We start from the raw sequence: 24,574 nt of genomic DNA on the forward strand, positions 1-24,574 counted from the left end.
GACCATAATGTAATAAGGTTATGGTTATGGTGATCGTGCGTGCTCGGCGGCAAATCGGTGGCTAAATGAAAATCTCCCAAGCCGTATTATTTATTAAAAAAAAAAAATCTTTCGCGGAGTGCGCGGTTTTAATTTGAAAGCTTGATCGTTGCTAAGTAACTGAAAGTCAAAACAAACATCGTGATTAGTATTTTTAATAGGAATATTTTGTGTTTTTGTATAGTAATAATGCGGCTTAAATATTCCAAAACATTATTGGAAGCTCAGGTAGATAAATATTAGACTGAATATGTATTCCTTCTGCTACAGTTCCAAGTTTAGTCACTGTAGTATTATAGCAATATAAGTTTACAATAAATTACAGGAAAATGAGAGTCCAATCGCGGATATAACATGGTCCCCAAATAACGTAAAGCTGGCTGTTGCCACCTGTGAGCGGGTCGTACTGCTGTTTGACCGCGAGGGCGTGCGGCGCGACAAATTCAGCACGAAGCCCGCCGACCCGCAGGCCGGGAAGAAGTCCTACGTCATCACTGGTAAGACGTTACAATGCAATAAATGGGGCATTTACTATGCAGTTATGTATACCTTTATTTATGAGTGCGTAGATGAAGATAGGTCTTTAACAACGAAGATCAACTTATGTAGATTTACGGCACGGAAGACGGTACATCCAGCTAAACCTACAGCATTTTATTTAGTATGAAAGAGGTGTTGTTTGGCTTCCTCAGTATTATATAGTGGGTCTGATATTGTGCTGTTGAATTTTTAACCGACTTCAAAAATAGGAGGAGGCTCTCAATGAGGGCTATCTTTTGCGCTCACCAGTTGACGCCACTGTTGAGTAAGGTCTTGTCACTTGCTAGTGGCGAAGACAGTGGCACCAACTTGTGAGCGCTAAAGTGGTAGGAGGACAATCGCATTTGCACTCATCAAGATGGCGCCACTGTAGAGTAAGGTCCTGTCAATCTCCAGTGGTGCCAACTGTTAAGTATAAATACGATAGCCCTCATTCGAGTGTATGTTTTTTTATGACAGGGATAACGTTCAGCGACAACTCGGAGCTACTCGGGGTGGCGCAGAGCGACAGCATGGTGTTCGTTTACCGCGTGGGCGCGGACTGGAGCGGCAAGAAGGTCATTTGCAACAAGTTCCCGCTCACCGCCGCGCCCATGAAGCTGCTGCCGGCTGATAATGGCTTCTTCACGGGCACTGCTGACGGGAAAATTAGGTATATGAATGGGATTCTTGCAGGTGTCGCAAAAGATGTCGCGCAAAACATACTGCGTCCATAATTTCTTACAGAATACATTTTTCTGTGACACATAATCCTAATGGGTTAGAACTATGCTATGCGGCAATACTTCCAATGCGTATACCACATTTGCCTGTAAGGGATAACATTCAGCGACACTTCGGAGCTGCTCGGCGTGGCGCAGAGCGACAACATGGTGTTCGTGTACCGCGTGGGCGCGGACTGGAGCGGCAAGAAGGTCATCTGCAACAAGTTCCCGCTCACCGCCGCGCCCATGAAGCTGCTGCCGGCCGACAATGGCTTCTTCACGGGCACTGCTGACGGGAAAATTAGGTATATGAAAAGGATTCTTTTAGGTGTTGCAAAAGATGTCGCGCAAATCATACTGCGTCCATCCATAATTTCTTACAGAATACATTTTTCTGTGACACATCATAGCGAACTAAGGGCTTTGTTTGGCATAGGGAAAATGAGAATTAGCAGCAGGTGTTGATCTATTCACGGGGCTGATTTTAGAGGAGACGCAAGAAGTTCTCTCATATCGATGAGAGAGAGCATTATGTTAGGTGAGTTAAATAGCTCCATCACAATCAAGCCCCCTGGACCCGCAGGTCCCTGTACTGCAAGAGCAACAAGAGCTGTGGACGGCGGCGTCGTGCGTGCTGCGTGTCGCTGGCGAGGGCATGGTGTCAGGTCATTTCGACGGGACACTTTACCATAATTGGCCGCTGCTGCTTGATTAATATTTTGTCTGTTGCAATAATGACTTCTAATGCTTGTGGAAGCGCACTTAGCGAACCCAAGGGCTGTGTTTACCACAAGGAAAGTGACGATTGGCAGGTGTCGACCTATTTACAGGACTGGTTTTAGAGCTTTAAGAGTTATGTTGGGTAAAATCAAATCTCTCCATCACAACCAAGCCCCCTGGACCCGCAGATCCCTGGACTGCAAGAGCAACAAGAGCTCCAGCCTGTGGACGGCGGCGTCGTGCTGCGTGTCGCTGGCGCGCGGCGGCGAGGGCATGCTGGTGTCGGGCCACGTGGACGGGACCCTGTATCTCAATGGGCGGCTACTGCTGCGGTATGCGCTGCCGCCTACTGCACTTGTGCTTCTACCGCCTTATGTGAGTAGGACGTCTCTTTTTTACGGATAAACTTGTAAGATATTGATCTCATTTATGTATTTAAGATGAAGATTTTGTTCAATCATAAAGCTTTTTTGACTTACTCCTGGTTTTTTTCAGTTGAATGGATGGTTTATGTTTATTATTCTGCAATTAAGTGACCCCTAAGAAAAGAAAATTCCTATTATGTGTTACCATAGGTCACTTAAAAATTAGGGATTGATGGTGAAAACGGGCATTAGTCATTCATACAACAAGGGGATCCCCCACACGCCTCTTTCGAGCGCCGTCGTCTTGCCAGCGCCCGCGCAGCGTCGATGTTCGAAAGACGCTTTATAAGGAGGCCTTACACGTAATTTGTTTCAACCACACACAGCTCATAGTGGGAGCGTGCGACGGGCGCGTGAGCGTGTACGAGGCGCAGCGCGGCGCGCTCGTGCGCAGCGTGGAGCCGGCGCTGCCGCCCGACGCGCGCGACCTCGTCTGCGCCGCGCCCAGCCCTTCCGGACAGGTAAGTAATAGGATTAACTGGGTAATTAAAAATGTATTTAAACAGTCGCCAGCTCACCACAGTTGGCCTTGTCTGTAGGCATGGCCAGTGGGTTATGAGCAACTCTCTCCGCTTGCTCACTAAAGGCGGGGCCTAGATCCTCTAAAACCCGACGGTATCCACCGGAATCTAATGAAACGAATCCGCGAGTTATTGTCCTAATTTGAAATTTGTCTGCAGCTCCATCTCAGGCTAGACTCGAAAGGCTCACCGGAGAGCGCTAGCTAGCCGCTAGAGTCTCCAGAGAGCCTCTCCGGCTTCGAGGGCTCCCCCATTCGACTATACCGATTGTTTTTAATACAGGCTTTCTCCTCGTGATCCTGGTGCAACAGGGCATGATATTATGGTCTGCGCCGTTAAACAGCTCGAGGCTGTACTATAATGTGTATTATAGACGGTGGCATTCGGCGTGTTCGACGGCTGCCTAGTGGGTGAGCTGAAGGAGTCAGGCGGGCTGGAGCTGGCGACGCTGCAGATGCCGCACCTGCACGCGGCGCGCGCGCTGGCCTGGAGCGGCGACGGCACCAAGCTGGCGGTAGCTTCGCAGGCCGGCGCCGTTATACAGCTCGAAGCTGTACTAAGGTACGATACAAAACCTTTATAGAGCTTTGGCAAATGTATTGCCACCAGTGACGTAGCGTGCCTTCTATTTGTATATTTCTTTGAACTCTGATTTTATTTCAGACGTTGGGTATGGCGAGATTCAGTCGAAGTACAGCATGTGAGCTCCAAGCAGCTAGTTCTCACTCGGCTGGCTAACGATGCTCCTCCACTCACCGTTACCACTAAGCAAGCTCCTGATATATTCAATGTTAGGTTCATAGGTATGTAACTTGGCTTGGACGAATACCAAGAAATATGGTGCTTCCTAGACTTAGGCCCTTTCTAATTGCAAAGAGCTCAAATGATGTTTTATTGCATTTAGGTAACGACTGGTATGCAGTGTGCCGGACAGCCTCCACCTTGATACTTTGTGACATAGCTCACGGTTTGACGAGTGAGGTAAGTCTCTTTCTTTGTAATTAATGTTACATTGATTTATTTTAATCGACCGACAGGGCCGTGTTTGAGTTTGCCTCGATGCGCTTGGTCTTGATGCACTGGTAGTGCAAAAATATTATAAGACATGTAAAAGCTTTATAAGGAAAATACTAAGTATACTGGTCATCACAAAAATCGGCCCACCTACGTTTTACAGGAAAACTCGTTTCTACTGACACAATCATGGTGCCCCAACAATATTGGTGTTATTTGAAAGCCCAATAAATATCCTTAAAGAAAAACACATTTAATTGTTGTTAATTGTTAATAAACGATTAACATATACAATATATGTGACTTGAAAAAAGACCTCACTTTGGGCTCACCTCTGGGATCAATTAGACCAATTTTTATGGTAATAAAACCAAATAATGATCTCAAGTGTCCTCTTTAACAGATGGATAGCGATTAATCCCAACTTAACAGTGTTATAGCCATAAAAGTTGGCTCAAGCGTAACTACCTATTTTTTGAAGAAGTGACTCTGGATTCTTCTACAGACACATTTTTGGGGTAAAAACCTTTTCTTTAATGAAATGAAGTTTAGAACTAGGCTTTTAAATGGTGCCAATAGGTATTGGTGGGAAGTGGGGATGTGGGGATGCATAACGTTTGAAAGTGCTTGTCGCGGGAGGGTCGATTTTTGTGATGATCAGTGTATATTGTTTTGCTTTTTCTCAATAGATTTGTAAGTAGTTTAATACAATCTGAGTGACAATAATATTGGTCAGATCCCGTGGGCGGGCGGCGGCGAGCGCGTGTATGCGGCGGTGGGCGGCGCGTGCCTGCTGCACCGCGCCGGCGAGCTCAGCGTCGTCGAGTACGGCCTGGATCGAGTGCTACACACGGTTAGTGTCTCTCTCTGCCCATTACAGTCATGTTATGATTACCTCTGTGGTCCAGTGAATTAGATAATTGCACTCTCTGGATTGATAAGTTTTATTCCCAGATTTCCGGAAGACGTAGTATGGTGAAGGTCGCTGGAAGAACCTCGATGCGGCAGCGGTCGTTATGGAAATTCTTGGGGGAGGCCTTTGTTTAGCAGTGGACGTCATTTGGCTGAAACGAATGAATTCCCAGATGGTGCTCATGCATTGAAGTATTAGGTTGTGGTGATAGAGAAGAGCCAAGAGAGCCAAAAGAATAAGCTAGAGCTCAAAAGACTTTACAATCTTATTTGGTCTCCAAAGCTGAAAAGGTTTAATATTTTCATGGTTTTACTAGGTGCGCACGGAGCGCGTGAACCCGCACGTGCTGAGTGTGCGCATCAACGAGGGCGGCGATACGCGCAAACACTTAGCTTATCTGCTGGACCGCCAGACCATTGCCGTGGTCGATCTAACCACAGGTGAGTGGGCTTGAAACAGCTTTCGCAAACTTTATACTAGGTTTAATAGTTTTGTCGTATGGTATGCAACTGGTAGCTATCGAGATAATCGTGAAAATCGTTAGAAGGCTATCACTGTCCACTCTGTAGTATTAATGTTTTATTATAGGTAGTTGTAAAATTTTTGGAGCAATTGACCTGGTTGATTTTCATTCTAAAATAGGTGTCCAACTGGGTCAATGGTGGCACGAAGCGCGCGTGGATTGGCTAGAGCTGAACGAGACCGGCCAGCTACTGTTATTGCGGGATACGCGCAGAAGGCTTGCGCTATTGCGGCTTGAAACTGGAGATAAGGTGTAATAGAATAGGATAGATATCTTTTATTATTTCGTATAATCATTATTTTTAATTTTAATAGCTGAAACAGCTTACTTGAAATTAATGCTTACAGGAAATTATAGCAAGTGGGGTGGGATTCGTGCAGTGGATTGAAAACTGCGACGCAGTTGTGGCACAAACTCCCACACATCTACTGATTTGGTAACAATGACTTATCAACTGTTAAAATTGATAAAAGAAATGTCTGTGATAAAAGAAATGATTTAGTAACAGGATTTATTATACAGGTACAGTGTATGGGAAGCGGATAGCGCAGAGATGGCTGAATGTAGCGGCGGCGTAGCGGTGGAAGTTAATGCGCGTCGCGTACTGTTCGAGGGCGGACAAGTGCCGTACTTGCAATTAGATGAACATCGGCTTGCATTCAGTACGTACCAACTTCATTGCTAGCCTAAAGCCCAGGAAGGTAAACAAATGAGTTAAGAATGAGATTCTGGTACAGCCTATGTGCCGTATTGTTCCAGATAACGCGTTGCGTAGTGGTGATCTGGCTGGGTGTGCAAAATATCTAGACGGTGTTGGAAACAATGCCGACGTGGCATCGTTGTGGAGGCAGTTAGCTGAACGGGCCCTGGCTACCGATGACATTCAAGTAAGAACTAATAATAGTTTATCTTTAAGAAGGTAAATAGAGCGTTAATTTGGAATAAAAATATTAACTGATTAATTGCAGCTAGCAGCAAAATGTTACCGAGAAGTAGGCGACGAAGCACGAATGTTCTATCTGGACAAGACTGTAGAATTAGCCGCATCAGTTGGCGATGGTGATGTGGCTGCAGGTAAAAGAGATATTTCGCAAGTAACTTAAGATAAAGTTTAATTGTAGAGTATATCCTTATCTTGTTGCTCGTATCTTGGAGTAAGTTTCCAAGAGTAAGGTACGGCATACGGTTCACCGGGCACAACCACAAAACGCCACCACCGGCATATTTACAATACATTTTCGCGTGGCCGAGTTTTGTGTCGTTGCTAAATCTTTTTGTTGTTCTTCTTAAGCCTGTTTGCCTTTCTCTTGATTCTTTTAGGTCTCATGATTGCTATTTTGTATTTGGATCTCGTAAATTATTAACATATTACTCAATCATGTACTACACCGTAGGATTAAACGTAGCCACAGTGCGTGCTCGCCTCTCAATATTCGCGGGAGACCTACCGTCTGCGGAGGAGTGGTACGTGAAGAAAGCCGGGAAGCCAGAGCTAGCTATCGACATGTACAAGCAGTTCGACCGCTGGGCCGAGGCCGTGGCTCTGGCCGAGAAGACCGACCGCGCCGCTGTGGCGATGCTGAAACAGCAGCATATGGACTACTTGACGTCTACTGGTTAGTATTTTTCTAGAGTATAGTCTTCGATCATCATTGCATTAGCAGCATAACGGTCTTTGACCATCCAGTACTGAATGTAAGAGAATGCGTAACATAAGGTTTCTCCCATTTTTTCATCAGCCATCTTCTGGAGGTCGTCGGTCCATAGAATAGGCGTTTGCAGAGACATATGGTTTCCATCAGTTTCCATTTGAAAACCTGTTCGCACCTTTCACGGATTCTACAACAGTCAATTTGAAGCATTATTCAGCAGTTTTTTTTAGCTCTGCAGTGCGATTCTATAAAACTTTCACCTAGACATCACAACTAAATCCGCGGTGAGTTTTTAGATTAGCATTCTAAAAACTCTATCGTCGGCACGAATTTACTCTAGCGCTACGCTTGTCGGCGCGGCAGCGGGTTGAAAGAACTACTGGATGTAGCATTAAAAAGAAAATTTAGAGTCATCAGAGAGACATTTTATATACAGGGTGGAAACGTTAAGTGATCTCACTCGTTTATTTCTAAACTATACAAGATATTGAAAAACTGGTTACTGATCCTGAAAGTGCTTCATGAGCTCTTTCAAACGGTACCAATAATAGGTTACAGAATAAACTGGATCTATCTGAAAATTCAATGTTTCCAGCTTCCATACTAAATGTATGCCAGCCACACAACGCCTCGCCAAAATAAATTTTATAAAATCCGATTTGTATGAAAAATAAAATAATTAAAATGAAGATATCAATTTTCTGACTTCACCATACCATTTATATGACCATGTTAACATGGGCTAGTGTCGGCTCATATACCCATTTACCTAACACCCTGTATAATCGTGAACCCATCTTGAACCCCTATGGCTGAAATGATGATGATGATGATGAATCGTGAGCCCACAAAAAGATTACGTTTTCTAAAGGTCGTCTAGGCGAGGCGGGGGCAGCACTAGCCTCATCAGGTGACGTGCAAGGCGCGGTGCGGCTATGGCTGCGCGGCGGGCGCGCGCGCAGAGCCGCTGCGCTGTTGCTGCAACATGCTTCGCTGCTGCGGGATACGGAACTGGTGGACGCTGTGCATACTCAGCTTGTGCAGGTAGATGTAGAATTGTTGCGAAAAGATTTTGAAACTTTAATGTGATGGTATAAGGTTCAAAAGACTTGCTGCTATTGCAGCATTCCGTACTGTTGCAGGACACGGAGCTTGTGGACGCCATGCACATGCAGTTTCTATTAGGTGCCCTTGGAAGACTTGCCGAAACTAAAAGATTTTCTTGTTACATATTATTATTATACTTTGCTATTTGAATGCGTGACATTATTTTCACTATTGTTTTATAGGAAGAATGGTGGGAGATGGCCGGAGAAATATCAGAGAGAAGAGGAGACAGCCGAACAGCCGTTGAATATTACGCGAAAGGGAACAACTTCGCCAGAGCTGTTCAACTTGCTAGAGAGGTAACGACTTACTGAAGTGGAAATCTTATAAACATGTCTGTAACAACTCATTTTATAAATAAAAATCCTATTTATTTTAAAGGCTTGTCCAGCTGAAGTGACTAGCTTGGAAGGCATGTGGGGCTCCTGGCTGGTGAGCTCCCGCCAGGCGGGTGCTGCAGTCCCGCATCTGATCGAAGCTGGAGACACGAGAGGCGCTTTAGCTGCGGCGCTGAAAGCACATCACTATAGGAAGGCTTTGCAGATTGTTCAGGTAACGATTTATTTGTTGTCACCTTTATGCTGCCCTTGAATAAGGTTGCTTTTTATTTAATACTTCTCCTGAAATCTTTGTGAGTTGTTAATATTGTACTCTTTTTTCAGGTTATCGAAGACAAGGAATCCATTCGAGAGCAATGTGAGCAACTGGGTGATCATTTCATATCAACACAAGTAAATATTTTTTAATTTTTCTAGATTGTTCCCTTTCGCGTAACTAGATTCTTATTGGTATTTTTTTTAACAAGGAATGGGAGACAGCGGAACGAGTATTAAGTTCATGTGGGATGGCAGAGCGCTGCGTACGCGCATATAACACTGCAGGTCGTGTGGCCGACGGATTACGGCTTGCGGCTCAACATCTTACTGAAGAAGAAACCAGGGATATTTATTTGCCACTGGCTCAGCAAATGAGAGAGGATGGACAACTGCGGAAAGCGGAACAGATATACATCGGGCTTGGGGAGCCTGATGAGGCCATTTCTATGTATAAGGTATGTAAGAAGAAAAGAGCGTATCGTGAAGAATTAACTTGGAAATGTATGTACTGAAGACCCATTTGCAACCTTAGTTACATGAATTTAAAGGCTGCAATTCATTACCCAGGAAGCGTCTCAATACGAAGCCATGTTGCGATTGGTCGCGGCGCATCGCAGTTCCTTGCTTGAGGCCACGAGGAGACACGTGGCCCAGGCACTGCATGCGTCAGGCGACCTAAGGGCCGCTGAGAACTACTACATACAAGCTGGTAAGACTGGTGTAGATGGACTTCTAAAGCTAGAGGTCGTAAAACTAAAATTCAGGACTAAGAAGATTCCCTTTTGCAGGCGATTGGAAAGCGGCAATCCAAATGTACCGTTCAGCGGGACAATGGGAAGGAGCGGAGAGAGTGGCGCGAGCTCATGCCCCAAGTAGTGTGCAACAACAAGTATGTAATTTTAAAGCTTTTCACTTTTGGTTACCCTAGCGATCACATAACAATACCCTATCCTATGTCATACGCTCGTACCTTTGGTGGTCCATTAATGTTTTAACTGGTAGGTTGCGTTGCAATGGGCCGGAGCATTGGGTGGCGCTCCTGCTGCGAGATTGTTGGCTGCCAGGGGGCTCGCTGCCTTGGGAGCGCGGTGGGCTTTGCAAGCACAAAGGTCTGTTTATCTTCCAGTTTTATGCTTATTGTCTAATTTGATAATAAAGATTTATTACAAATAGCGTTTATACAGTTATTAGATGGAGCATAGTGTAACTAGTCTTTTATACGCCCAGTGTAAGCTTTTACAGTTGCGCTTTTGTCTTCAATTGGGTCTTTTTAACTCTCCCTCCTCGATGTGCGCTCTGTGCATTGACACCGCCCTAGTTGTAGTTATGGTGCGTCCACACTGGGCGAAAGTGCTCGCGCGGCACGCTGGTCATCCTGCTCACTCTGCTCTTGAGTGAGCAGGATGTTGAGTTAGCCGCGCGAGCCCATTTGCCCAGTCTGGACGCACCATTACGGCATTGGCAAACGCGTGATCACAAAACGCGCATTGACGGCAAACTTGGTACTCATTGGGCTCTAAGATTGTGCTGGTGTCAGATGGGACATCGCACTGGAGCTGAGCGAGTTGGGCGGCGGGGTGACCAAGCGCGAGGTGGCACGGCATGAGGCAGCGGCACTAGCAGACGAACAACCCGAGGCGGCCGAGGCGGCCTTTCTGCGCGCTGCGGCCCCTGATGACGCCGTACGCATGTGGCTGGCGAGAGGGCAGCACCAGCGGGCTTTGGTGCTAGCTGAGCAGCACGCCTCGCATATGGTGAGTTGCTTCTGAGTCTTCTGCAAACTGAGGCATGGTAGAAGCGTGTGGCGGAGCGACCCGAGGCGACAAGGGCAGCTTTCCTAGCCAGGGCAGCACCAGCTGGCTTTGGTGTTGGCTGAGCAGCACGTTTCTCTGCGAACGGGGTACCTATAGATACATATACATAGGTGCGATCCGAGGTGGTTGTACAATTGTAATACTTTCTTTTCTCAGAAAAAATAAACTCTTTCTGAAGATTACTTTAAAGATAATTTCAACAAAATAGGTGGAAGAAGTGTTGGTGGAAGGAGCGCGCGCCGCCGCCGAGCGCGGCGACCTGGCGCAGTTCGAGACGCTCATGATACGCGCCAACCGCCCGCGGGAGGTCGTGCAGCACTACAAGGATCTTGGTAACTATTTCTGACGTTACATAGGTATTACAGTGTCTATGATTATCACGTATAGGTACGGATTTTTATTAATCTACTGAAATAATCTTGGTGTCCAGAACTATGGGATGAGGCGTCACGAGTGTCTCGCGAGTACCTCCCTGACGGAGGAGAGCCAGTGCCGTCTTCAGTACCGCCGTTGTTGCAACGGGCCGCTGATCATGCTGACAGGTTAGGCTTTTTTATTTACATTTCGTTTGTGGGCATTTCTACGGGGACGACCGATCGACCTACTGGGGCGAAAAAAGTACCTTTAAAATTGAAGTACGGACTTGAAAAAAATCACACGTATTTATAGGACTCTTGACTTGATGGAGAGCATATTTAGAAGACCGCCAGGTTTTACATCTCGCCTTGAAAAAATCCGAAAGTTCAAAAACGGGCGAAATTTGGCCTAAAATGGAGTGTCCGGTTTCCAGAATTTACTCGTTTTTGCTTCATAACTTTTGAAATAATAACTTCCCCATTATGAAACCCACATTCACAGAACAAGGGATAGTTAATAAAGCTATATAAATGAGTTTCTTTATTGCAAGTCCTTGGGTTTTAATACAGTAACACATTTAAATTTTGTCCGACGTGTGTGCCTCAATTCCGTGATTTTTACTTTTGTGCTCCTATATCACTAACAACGCACAATACGAACACCCACGCCTGATTCCCATAAACTAGCAGTTGCACTCGAGTGGTCGAGCAGTATAAAAGAGGGATCAGTCGCTTTGAGGAGCATTTTTCAGAGGTTTGAAATCACTCAGAATTTTTGGTCACTGGTCATTTCTCAAACCGGTGTGCGATATTAATAATGTTCATGAAGTATTTAATGAGATTACTGCTGAATTAATTAAGTATTTAACTAATATCTGCCATTACGTTTGGTAGAAATCGTTGTAATTTATAATATTTTCGAGTAATTTGATGAAATGTGATTTTTCCTCAATTCCGTGGATCTCAATTCCGCGGAATATGGGGCATCGAATTGAGAAAACACGTACACCGAATTGATATAAAATGAAAATAGATACTTTTATTGTGCTATAAATTGTTTGTGTAACTTAAAATAATAATGAAATCAATAGAGCATAATAATAGGGTGAACTACCAATCATTGGACCGTACCAGTCATTGGACAGGAGACAAAACTAATTTTTTGAGGTTTCATTAAAAAAAATGCACTGCTATTGCTATCTTATTAAAATAATTCTTCCAGGTTCTTCCCTCGACCTTCACCAGATCGTCGGTCTACCTAGTGAAGGCCTGCTCACTGGTCCGTGGTTTCCACTCGACAACTTTTCAGTCCCAACAGACATTATCTGTACGAGCTATGTGCCCCGCCCACTGCTATTTGATTTATGCAATTTTACGGGCTATGCCGGTCACTTTGGTTCTCTTGCCGATATTCACATTTCTGATTCTTATTAGGCTCATAGTAAGCGACCAAGTTTCACATCCATACACCATCACTGGCAACACACACTGGTAGAAGACTTTTGTCTTAAGACGCTGCGGTATTTCAGACGTAATAGCGAAACTTCCCGATCGATGCTTAGCTGAGTTGAATTCAGCGATAGACCTCTTTCTCAAAGTTGGACCTAACTATCTGGACTCTTGTCCCAGGTATACACAATTGTCAACAACTTCGAGTCTCCAACCTTCAGAGGAGTGGGTGCAACACGGACATTTGACATGATTTTTGTCTTGTCCATGTTCATTTTGAGACCCACTTGTTGAAAGGTTCTACGGAGGCCATGACTCCGATATCATCCCCGATATCGTGACTCCTTGGTCTTCTGTATAATCTGCCGTAGCGTACCTGTGTGTGTACCATAATATTAAAGCCTTTTCGGAAACAAGCTTGTTCGGAAGACTGGAAGTCGTCGAGTCTGCGAGCGAGATGATTCGTAAGGACTCTCGAAAACAGCTTGTAAACACGCCTCATAAGTGAGATGAGTCTATAATGCTATCACCACACTTCTGTGCCATGCCGGAGGCGTTTTTTCTTCGAGAATGACGTAATTGAACTGCTTCTGTAGAGCCTTTAGTACCGGCGAAGCTCAGCTATAATGCCGTAACATCTGGTGCCTTGTTGTATTTCAGCTATTTGAGTGCCATTTTAATCGTGTACAAACTGACGCCCGATATAATATCTTCGGTATAGTGTCAGGTCAATCTAGCTCTTGGGTTTTGCAATATTTGTTTTATGTTTAAGGTTAAGAATAAATAAACAAAGAGACCCTGTGTTATGTATTTATTTGTTTTATTTAAATAAAATTAAAATAATATACTATAAAAATTAAGAATTTATTATAGTTCTTTATTAAAAAATTAAACATATTTATTAGGATTTTTGTTTTATTCCATTGGTATTTCAGACACATAAACCTAAAATGAACCATCTAACTAATAGACCAGCAATCAGATATCAAAACGTTTTAAGTATTTATTATATTAATTATTGAAATACATTAGGTATTTCTTCATAAGGTCATCAATTCTAAGTTTGCGGAGCGATTTTTATATTTGGAGATTCATTTCTCAATTCCGTGATTCATTTTCTCAATTCGGTGCTCTCTCAATTCGATGCTTAACATTTCTCATAAACCACTTCACAATATTTAGTGACAATGCTATTTTTACATTCAAAATGGAGTAACATTTATTTTTTTGTATTGAAACTACTTAAAAAACTAAATATAAATTTTAGCACCGAATTGAGAAAAAATACACCGTACAGTAGAAATGCCCTTGTGCTTGAAACCTGGAAGTAGGTATAGCTTTATCAATAAGTTCCTTGCCTTACGTGATATTTACAGATTCGATTAATTTTCTTGCTTTATTGGTTGTAATTTTTATGTTTGTACAGGTCTACTCTGATTCTTATAATAATTATCTTGAGCATAGTCTGTTAATACTTGTTCTCAACATCAGAGGTGAATGGTGGGAAGCAGTGGAGCTACTAATCAGCGCGAGCGCAGCGGGCGCCAACGGCGGGGCCGCTCGATTAGCAGAGCGAGCGGCCCTTCGCGCGGCTCGCTTGGCACGTGATCATTTGCACGATGCAAGGAGACGTGCTGCGGCCGAGATGCTGTATGAGAGGTATGACACTTAGGGGGATACATTTAAAGACAGAAATAGTTCGAGAGATCGTATAATTTGGAAGAAATTGCAACATATTTTTTTTTCCATGTCTTTAGATTCGCTGCAATTGGTCAAAGTGATATTGGTGAGCAGCTTAGGGCTGCACTAACGGACGGTTACAGCGGGGACGAAGAAGCAGCAGGTAATCTTCACCTTTTAAAATTATTAGGTGAAGTATTTATTAACAGATAGGTAGATTGAGACATTTAATTATTTTTTCTTATATACATTTTGTGTTCAGAAAATTTAAAAATAAAAATTATCGGTGAGTTGAAAGTTTGAGCTACCCAGGCTGACGTACAGTCAATCAATATTGTTAATGTAGGTCCATCAAATGAGTACCAGGAGGAGGAAGAAGTGGCAGTGACTCAAGTGCGAGAGAGTTCCGAAGACGCAGAAGGCGCGGCATTAGAGCGACTAGCGCGCGCCGGGCACTGGCAGCGCTGCCTGGCGCACGCCGGGCCCCGCGCGCCGCACTACGCGCTGCGATACGCCGTGCATCTGTTCAAGGCGCACCCCGTGAGTATTGGAGGAGATGACCGTGACTTAAGTGCGAGAGATCTCCGAAGATACCGAAGGCGCTGCATTGGAGCGACTAGCGCGCGCCGGGCACTGGCAGCGCTGCCTGGCGCACGCCGGGCCCCGTGCGCCGCACTACGCGCTGCGATACGCCGTGCATCTGTTCAAGGCGCACCCCGTGAGTATTGGAGGAGATGACCGTGACTTAAGTGCGAGAGATCTCCGAAGATACCGAAGGCGCTGCATTGGAGCGACTAGCGCGCGCCGGGCACTGGCAGCGCTGCCTGGCGCACGCCGGGCCCCGTGCGCCGCACTACGCGCTGCGATACGCCGTGCATCTGTTCAAGGCGCATCCCATGAGTATTGGAGGAGGTGACTGTGACTCAAGTGCGATAAAGTTCCGAAGACGCAGAAGGCGCGGCAATAGAGCGACTAGCGCGCGCCGGGCACTGGCAGCGCTGCCTGGCGCACGCCGGGCCCCGCGCGCCGCACTACGCGCTGCGATACGCCGTGCATCTGTTCAAGGCGCATCCCGTGAGTACCCGAAGAACTTGCGCATAAGTCTTAGAAATATTCTGTCAGTACCTCGTAGGCAAGGAGAGCGGTGAGTGAGTGGTGAGGTGATCCAGTGATGTCTATGTAGCGCAGATACTGCCCTAAGCTGGCTCGCGGCGTGTACGTAAATCTGCTCGACTGCTTTCAAGTCAGACACCTCCAGACAGAGGCAAATCTCTCAAAAAAAATAATTGATCGGTATTTTCCGCAGCGTATGGAAGGCATCGACATCGAAAGCGAAGACATTCCCGAAGCGCTCTCACAAGTGCTAGAGGTGCTCCGCCAGTACCTCGTAGGCGACGCGGGCCCCGATACAGTGGTATCGAGCGCGGACACGGCCCTGGCGCGCGGCGTGGGCGGCGAGCTGTTAGCGCGCGCGTCGACCGCTTCGCAAAGAAATACCTCTCAAAAAATAAATCAAAGTTGATCGGTATTTTCCGCAGCGTATGGAAGGCATCGACATCGAAAGCGAAGACGTTTCCGAAGCGCTTTCACAAGTGTTAGAAATCCTCCGTCAGTACCTCGCGGCCTCGTAGGCGACGCGGGCCCCGATACAGTGGTATCAAGCGCGGACACGGCCCTGGCGCGCGGCGTGTGCGGCGAGCTGCTAGCGCGCGCGTCGACCGCTTCGCAAAGAAATACTTCTCAAAAAATAAATCAAAGTTGATCGGTATTTTCCGCAGCGTATGGAAGGCATCGACATCGAAAGCGAAGACGTTCCCGAAGCGCTTTCACAAGTGTTAGAAGTCCTCCGTCAGTACCTCGTAGGCGACGCGGGCCCCGATACAGTGGTATCGAGCGCGGACACGGCTCTGGCGCGCGGCGTGTGCGGCGAGCTGTTAGCACGCGCGTCGTGTGCGCCCCGCGCGCTGCGGGCGCTGCAAGACACCGCCAACGTGTTGCGCGCTGCTGGCGCTGACGACAGGGCGATGCAGGTGGGGACTCATTGTACAGTTATTGATAGTACTTATATGTATTAGGCTATACATTTTTGATGTAAAATGGCATCTATTACAACTAGAAACATAACCCTCTTTCTGGTGCATTCGGGTAAAAAGATACTATCATACTGTAGTGTTCACTTGATATGCATGCATACGTAGTCTGTACACCGGCAAACACTTTTCCGTACCTTTATTTAGCTCATTCCATTTCCATTATTTAGGTGAGACACTCACCTTGACATTGTTTTTCGGTTTAAATAAAACCTAATGGTAGCACTCGACACTGAAAATTCTTCTCGTTGAGGTACTTTAATGTTTGCTTATAGTTTTTGTAATGTTTTTGTCGCTTACACAGGCGATAACGCTACTGCTGGCGTTGCACGTGGCGCAGGTGGCGGGGCGGGCGGCGCGCGCGCTGCCGCGCTACTCCAACATCGTCGTCGCCGACGTCGGTAAGTAACTGAACACGCCGCCGACACACTTCATCATAAGATAACGCTGCTGCTGCGCTGCACGTGGCGCAGGTGGCGGGGCGGGCGGCGCGCGCGCTGCCGCGCTACTCCGACATCGTCGTCGCCGACGTCGGTAAGTAACTGAACACGCCGCCGACACACTTCATCATAAGATAACGCTGCTGCTGCGCTGCACGTGGCGCAGGTGGCGGGGCGGGCGGCGCGCGCGCTGCCGCGCTACTCCGACATCGTCGTCGCCGACGTCGGTAAATAACTATAGATGACCCACGCTGAACTGTCCCACCAAACTCAATGACAGGGGGGCGCTACCATCGTTCAACTATGTGGTTTCCAACATGGCAAAAATCGGAATCAGCGATCTGGTATTGACGGTGCCGCCCCACTGTCAATGTCATGGATAGGACAGTTCAGTATTTTGGAACTATAAACACGCCACTGACACACTTCATTGTAAGAACTCTTTTAAATTAGACGTTTTGTCGTGCGTATACAAGTCCGCAAACTTACTGTTGGTACTCGTCAATTTTATTCTTACGCAATTATCATACAATTATCTATGTGCGGTCCTGAAAACGGACGACTAACGTCACTTTCGAAACGCCTAATTTTAAAGCGCCCTAATACTTTTTGCAACGTTCATTGAGCACTTCACAATACAAAATAGGAGTAAGTAGATTTAAGTTTCATTATAGATATTTTAAGCCGAAGTAATAATGTGTCAATATGATTTTTAATGCATGCGATAACTCTCGTAGTACTGTAGTATAATCAAATAATGTACTTAGTAACTTTTTTTAAGAGTAGGTATTCCGACGGCTAAACCTATTATCATCAAGCTAAATACAAAGCGTACGTACATGCAGTAGTTATACCGACCTAATTGAATAGAATAGAATAGAATAGAAAGTATTTATTTGTCTCAAAACAGGTTTCATTTACAGTTTTTCACATTGAAGAATTGAAGGATTGAAGCTCTTTTTGTGAGGTTGTATAAGCTTACAAGTTTATAAATAAATAAAATAAATATCCTTGGACATTTTACACTGCGCCTCTAGTCCCAAACTAAGCAAAGCTTGTACTATGGGTACTAGACGACGGGATAAACATACTTAAATACTTTTTTTTTTTTGTAAATACATACATATTATACATAGAAAACACCCAGACCCGTCACAGAAATTAAAATTCATCATTTCAATTTCTGCCCGGCCGGGAATCGAACCCGGGGCCTCTCGGCATAGTAGTCCGTTCTGAACCACTACACCAAACGGCCGACTGATTATATTCATAAATAACATGGTATTTCACTATAATTCCACTAAATAAAACAATGTAAAATCTTGCAGTTGACGAAGTTTCACTGCAAAACAAATAGTTCGAACATAAAGTAAAGCTAGTCTTTACAGCCGGTATTGACATTTAAGAAAGTTGAACTTAAATGCGGAGGCGGCTGATTGTTTGAGTTAATCTCGATTTAGTTATTTTCTACTCGAGGAAAGTAAGTTTTGATTAAAATGTCGACAGTAAATGTCAGATTAGATTGCAGGAAAAATAAACTTTAAAACAAAATTGATTGGCTTCACGTGAATAATTAATTAATCATACGCCAAAAGTTGATTAAATTCTAATAATGTAGTACTTCACAGACGAACTTGTGCCCTAATTAACGTATACGCTCCTGTATTTTACTTACCGCAAGTAAAAACCATAACTAATGCTCTTTCAGAAGCAGAATTTAGTATGCACGCTGTAACGTAGCCGTAGCACGTAGCGTACATAATCTGCTACGTCGTTTCGTAGCAGCTGCTACGGCGAGCTAATGTAGCACCCATTACTATGCTGCGCTACGGCGTAGCAATTTGTAGCTAAATGTCTTACCGCGTAAATTGCAAAGTTATCATTTTTCACTTACAATTAAAATTTATTTCAAGGTTATTTTCACTGACACTTTAATCGTATTAAGGTTATTTTCACTTAAAAATTAAATGTTACCTTTAATTCCAAATAACACAGCATATTATGCGAGTGGAGTGGCGATTCGTGCCGAAGGCAGCGGTGGGTCACGAGAGGCGTTCGTGCTTCTGAACCGCTGTCTCGACCTGGCTGAAGCTGCAGACGAAGATTCGGCTCATATGCTCGACTACACCGATTTTGGTATTAATATTTTTATCATTTTTGGAGTTAATAATATGCATATCGTGAAGATTTTTCAAATTACATCTTGTTTTTTGATATAGAGTGCACAGATTGGTCCCGTACACCTCTTCTATTGGAGAGCGCGTGTGTGCGCGGCGCGCCTTTGGACGACATTCGCGAATGGGTACTTGCTGTTTCTATGGACCAAGCCGTTGAACAGGTAGGTGAAAATAACTTTATCTAGTCTATACATACCCCCATTATGTATTATTATGGATTACAAAGGAGAGCATAATTTATAAAATGCCCGTCATCTGATTACATGATACGTTTGATACTAGACGCTGCCGGTGGATTCGCGCGGCCAGTACGGCGCGGCGCTGGGAGCGGGCGAGGCTTGTTGTGTGCTCACCGGCTACCCGCTAGGATCTCGCCTCGTTACCTTCACAAACGGTGAGCATCGTGTTGTTGATGAACTCTAACTTTATATTTACGTTGTAGTTACCGTTTCTTTTTTAGCATTCATGATTTGATAACGAATGTGTTCGCTCATCTAGGCCTATAAAGTTTAATGACGTGTAAGCAAGTGGTTAACCACGTGCTTAGTAAATTGTGAGGGTGGGCTTCGCATTAAGAGTAGGCGTACACCGTTGATTTTTAGTTGGCCGATAGTTGTGCCCGATTTTAATTTGTATGAAGAATCGGTCAAATCGAATCGGCGTAGTGTGCGCACTCCCATACAAGCCCATACTGATCAACTGCCCGACTAAACTATCGGCCGACGAAAAATCAACGGTGTGCGCCTACTCTAAATGTTTCTCGCGGAATGTTTTTCAACTTCTTCTTCTTAGTCGGGCACTCTTGTCAGAGTGGTCGTGGTTGCGCTGACGAGGCACACGGTCGATGTCAACTCCGAGGGTAGCTCTCCTGGCGATATGCTTCCATTGACGAAAATCAAAAAAATATTTATTCAGTTTAGACCACAAGTGGCACTTATGAACGTCAATAGAAAATAATAAAAAAAGAAAAGGTAGCCCTTATGGTTAGAGGGCTACCTTTTCTTTTTTATTATGGTATGTGTATGGTGGCCTTACGGTTAGAGGCGTCGCGTTTTTCAATTTAGACCAGGCAGGTTCTGTTTGTTGATTATCGTGTATTAAAAGTGGCCTACTCTTGGTAGGTCGCTGCGCGAACCGCGAGTGGTGGTCGCGCTGCGCGGCGGCGGCGCGCGGCGGCGGCGCGGCGCAGGCGCTCGTCTCGCACATCACCGACTGGTGCGGGCCCGCCGACTTTGCGCAACTCTAATCAACATCGAACGCTAACAAAATCAATTGAGTGCATTGTAGCATTTGTAGCTATACACCTAAGCTATAGATGACCCACGCTGAACCGTCCCACCAAACTCAATGACAGGGGGGCGCTACCATCGTTCAACTACACTGGTCATCATAAAAATCGACCCACCCGCGACAAGCACTTTCAAACGTATGCATCCCCACTTCCCACCAATATTACTATAACTATATTACCATTTAAAAGCCTAGTTCTAAACTTCATTTCATTAAAGGAAAGGTTTTTACCCCAAAAATGTGTCTGTAGAAGAATCCAGAGTCACTTCTTCAAAAAATAGGTAGTTACGCTTGAGCCAACTTTTATGGCTATAAAACTGTTAAGTTGGGATTAATCGCTATCCATCTGTTAAAGAGGACACGTGAGATCATTATTTGGTTTTATAACCATAAAAATTGGTCTAATTGATCCCAGAGGTGAGCCCAAAGCGAGGTCTTTTTTCAAGTTTTTCAAGTCACATTTATTGTATATGTTAATCGTTTATTAGGAAATTAAATGTGTTTTTCTTTAAGGATATTTATTGGGCTTTCAAATAACACCAATATTGTTGGGGAACCATGATTGTGTCAGTAGAAACGAGTTTTCCTGTAAAACGTAGGTGGGCCGATTTTTGTGATGACCAGTGTATATGGTTTCCAACATGGCAAAAATCGGAACCAGCGATCCGGTATTGACGGTGGCGCCCCACTGTCAATGTCATGGATAGGACAGTTCAGTATTTTGGAACTATATCAAAATGTAAATCTCCACCTGCTGATGTACTTTTTGCTACTTGCCAAAATGCGACTCTCCCATAGATTTTGTGTGGTAGTAGGGTATAACATGAAATCATATTGCAGACTTGATTGATTGCAATTAATTCAGAGTTACTAACAATCGTCTTTCGAGAAATAGTAGCGTAGTCGTAGCAAGAGTTGTATAGGTACTATTGTTAAAGATCTCATGTTAGAGTTAAAATAATGTTTACGGATTTATTATATTTACTTGAATTGTTAAGATTGAATGATTAAATTGTTTGGATATGTAACGGGATTGTATTATTTTATGCGCACATTGAATGCGCACGAACCTATCCTGTTTTCAATTATATTTTGCTATTTAAACAAAATATACTCAACATCAAATAAACCGCACCTTCCGCGACGCAAACTTTAACGATTTCCTCCTGACACAATCATGGTGCCCCAACAATATTGGTGTTATTTGAAAGCCCAATAAATATCCTTAAAGAAAAGCACATTTAATTTCTTAATAAATGAATAACATATACCATAAATGTGACTTGAAAAAATACCTCACTTTGGGCCCACCTATGGGATCAATTAGACCAATTTTTATGATTATAAACCCAAATAGTGATTTCACGTGTCCTCTTTAACAGATGGATAGCAATTAAACCCAACTTAATAGTCTTATAGCCATAAAAGTTGGCTCTAGCGTAACTACCTATTTTTTGAAGAAGTGACTCTGGATCCTTCTAAAGACACATTTTTGGGGTAAAAACCTTTCCTTTAATGAAATGAAGGTTAGAACTAGGCTTTTAAATGGTACCATTATTGGTGGGAAGTGGGGATGCATACGTTTGAAAATGCTTGTCGCGGGAGGTGCGATTTATTTGACGTCGAGTGTATATTATTCTCTATCTACTTCTTTAAAATTCTACATTTTCATTGGAATCTAAGGTTTTCAATAATAAAACGACCAGTGAATGTTAGTATCGCTATAATAAACTCATTTATTATCACATTTATTTAATAATATACTTTGACACAGACATTTTTTACGTACTAGGATTTGTAGAGTTCTACTCCATTTTATTGACAAATACCAAGACTATATCTTTAAAATATATTTCTATAGATTATTGGATAGGAAAAATATGTTTATGTTCAGTATTTATTGGATTATCCACAAATTGCTGATACGATTCTAAAAATATATTCTGATACTATTGAATATTTTATTGCAAGGTAAAGATATCGTTACTTTCTCAGTATTCACCAATAAAAGGAAATTTACAAATTTGTAACTAGGAAGAAACGACGTTAGTAACACTAAGGTAAGAAAATTTAGGTACATATTATGATATCCGATACCATTATCACATTGATTCGTCATTCACGCTACAGAGTGAAGGTTCGTAGGCGCGGGACGCTCAGCGGTCACCGACGACAGATATGTGTAGGCTAAGTCGTATATCATACTGCTACAGACACCGATATGTTTATAAATGTCTGCTTCGTACAGATAAATATTAATTTGAATCGAATTCAGATATGTGTAAAGAGTAGGTATGCGTGTGAATGACAGTGAGAGACTCGCGAGTCGGAGTGGATGAAGGCTGCGTGGGTAGTTAGCGGTATCGGGGGTCATCGAGGCACAATATGTTAATATACGAGTAATAAATGGATTTACATTTGTCACTTACGTAAGAATATTATTTTTGTTTTATACTAATATATCAAGATAATAAGCGTAAGTTAGACAATTTCCACCGTTCGGTTGGAAATGTCATATTTTACATTATCAAATATCTATAATAGAATTCATTGATAAATATATACTTGAATTTATTATGTATAATTTGTTTTCAACGTAATAAATAAAAATTATAGTGTAAAAGTACACTCAACACCAGATATATATTTTGGCATTGGAAAATATGAGTATTTTAATATAATTGTAAAATCTAATAATGGAATATTATAGATTTAGATAAGTATTAAAATTTCTCTCTCTTAGGAAATATACAACCATTTGAAATGATCTACTAGAGTCGCTCGAGCGACGCACTAGTGCAGGTGACGCGAGCGAGCGAGTGGTCGACGAGTGAAGTATTGTCAGGTGAGCCACTAAGCTATGAGAGCGATTGGAAGAACACAGATTTTGATGAGGCATTATATTACAATACAATTGCGTAAGATATGTAATTTGTATCTAAACATCGACAGTCAAAATATCATTCATTCCACAAATATTATTTAATCTACTTAAGTTCGAAATTGTATGCTACATGTGAGCTACGTAGGCCGGCGGGCGCGCTCTCGGCCGTCTATTCTATGATCTTCTACTGAAGGTATACAAGTTCTGCTGTGACTGAGTGTTTCAATGCAATATTTAGATAACTAAACACATCAATGAGTATCCTATTGTATTCAAGTAACTTATTTATCTATTACATGTCTATAATCGGAATACTATCAAATATTGTATTTGTCAGAGAGTGAACATTCATGTGTCTACAGATTATAAAAAGTTTTAATTATAATACCGCTATTACGAAGGTAGTTGTGCGTAGAATATTTTGAAAAATAACATTACCATATTATGTACAGTTTATAAAGAGCTACATGAAAGGAAGGAATTCCCATGACATGGGAGAATTTATGCGATGTATGTATACAAAAGAATTAGTGGGTATACGTTAGGGGAAATTCACTAAAGCACAACCTTGGAAGAATAGTACCTAGATGCACTTACTCACTAGAATATCTTTAGAAGTTTATTAATCATATAAGGCAAAGTGTCAAAGTTGGGGTTATTTTGAGACGAAATATATCTTAAGTGTTATTTATAGAGTCGGTACAAATACCCTAGTTAGTTACGTTAGGAATGTATACAAGTTCACTACTATTGAAATTGTCTCAAAACGACAAACTAGGTACGAGTAAATGCTATAAATATGGCAAATGTAGTGAATGAGTAACTTATGAAACTCAAGGTTATCTATAAATATTATATAATTAAAAGTAAATAGCTACCAACAAAATGTTACAAATGTCTATTAAATGTAAAAAAGTTATTTATGTAATATTTTCGGCTACAAAATTTTGAAGAGTAGAGTACAATTTTTTCTGCCTAATACGCAATACTTATTCTTACATAAATATACATTACACAACATACAAAATCGCTACAGTTAAATACATAGGTAGACGTAAACATAAATCGCTCGTAAAAGGCTTTTCATTACGCAATGATCAGTATTGATCAGTAGTACTCGGCAAAGTATCTATGGGCAAGTACTTCATTTATGAGCGATTCAAAGTTTACGTCTGACGCGAGAGTAGTTTTAAGAATCGAAGCAATCTTCTATAAGCTCCTCTTCTACTTCCTATATAATGGTGTTTCCGGCAATACGCGGGTCCTGCCCTCATACTAACATCAATCAACATCAAATGGATATAACGAGTGAATGTAATATTTACAAATCTTTGAATTAATTCAAAATGTCAATGCTCAAAAAGAAAACTACAATCGGAGGGTTGACATCTAGTATTAATAATATTTACAATCATTACGTTGGGACTGATGACGGAGCGCAGTGCAGCATCGTGGGCGCAAAACGAGTTAGCTGAAACAAAATTTATAGTAATAATAGGTAAGCTGTGCGTTTAAAATTTTACTTATTTGTAAAATATGTTTGGAGCCTTACGGTATAGGGGCAGCATCGCATCGTGAGCCGTCGTGGAGGCGCTAGTATTCGCGGCGCTCCGGCGACGGCTCGCGCGATCAGTCGGGCG

At 43.2% G+C, this 24,574-nt stretch overlaps 1 protein-coding gene and 2 long non-coding RNA genes across 3 annotated transcripts; 2 read left to right on the forward strand and 1 right to left on the reverse strand.

Annotated features, from left to right (window-relative positions):
- Window positions 1-183: 183 nt before the first annotated feature.
- LOC135077288 (intraflagellar transport protein 172 homolog) lies at window positions 184-20,006 on the forward strand. The gene is made up of 37 exons (XM_063971823.1): window positions 184-267; window positions 365-536; window positions 1,039-1,231; window positions 1,409-1,466; window positions 2,755-2,889; window positions 3,323-3,510; window positions 3,613-3,619; window positions 4,700-4,816; window positions 5,193-5,316; window positions 5,519-5,649; window positions 5,747-5,835; window positions 5,922-6,061; window positions 6,159-6,286; window positions 6,368-6,473; window positions 6,794-7,015; window positions 7,923-8,095; window positions 8,341-8,457; window positions 8,540-8,710; window positions 8,821-8,889; window positions 8,964-9,209; window positions 9,322-9,463; window positions 9,543-9,643; window positions 9,757-9,863; window positions 10,292-10,508; window positions 10,777-10,900; window positions 10,999-11,110; window positions 13,865-13,923; window positions 14,644-14,775; window positions 14,822-14,965; window positions 15,009-15,127; window positions 15,360-15,518; window positions 15,832-16,083; window positions 16,448-16,544; window positions 18,579-18,719; window positions 18,803-18,921; window positions 19,043-19,154; window positions 19,882-20,006. The coding sequence occupies exons 1-37, from the start codon at window positions 229-231 to the stop codon at window positions 20,004-20,006; spliced, it is 4,887 nt and encodes a 1,628-aa protein (XP_063827893.1). The 5' UTR covers window positions 184-228.
- On the forward strand, window positions 13,958-14,500 carry LOC135077144 (uncharacterized). Its single transcript, XR_010258409.1, has 3 exons — window positions 13,958-14,032; window positions 14,131-14,216; window positions 14,400-14,500. It is a non-coding gene; the product is annotated as an uncharacterized LOC135077144 (long non-coding RNA).
- Window positions 20,007-21,756: 1,750 nt separating the features above from the next.
- Window positions 21,757-24,573, reverse strand: LOC135077145 (uncharacterized). Its single transcript, XR_010258410.1, has 2 exons — window positions 24,487-24,573; window positions 21,757-24,405 (listed from the first exon to the last, which is right to left on the reverse strand). It is a non-coding gene; the product is annotated as an uncharacterized LOC135077145 (long non-coding RNA).
- Window position 24,574: the final 1 nt, after the last annotated feature.

The sequence above is a fragment of the Ostrinia nubilalis genome, chromosome 13, assembly GCF_963855985.1.
Source record: "Ostrinia nubilalis chromosome 13, ilOstNubi1.1, whole genome shotgun sequence".
NCBI classification, from domain to species: Eukaryota; Metazoa; Arthropoda; class Insecta; order Lepidoptera; family Crambidae; genus Ostrinia; species Ostrinia nubilalis.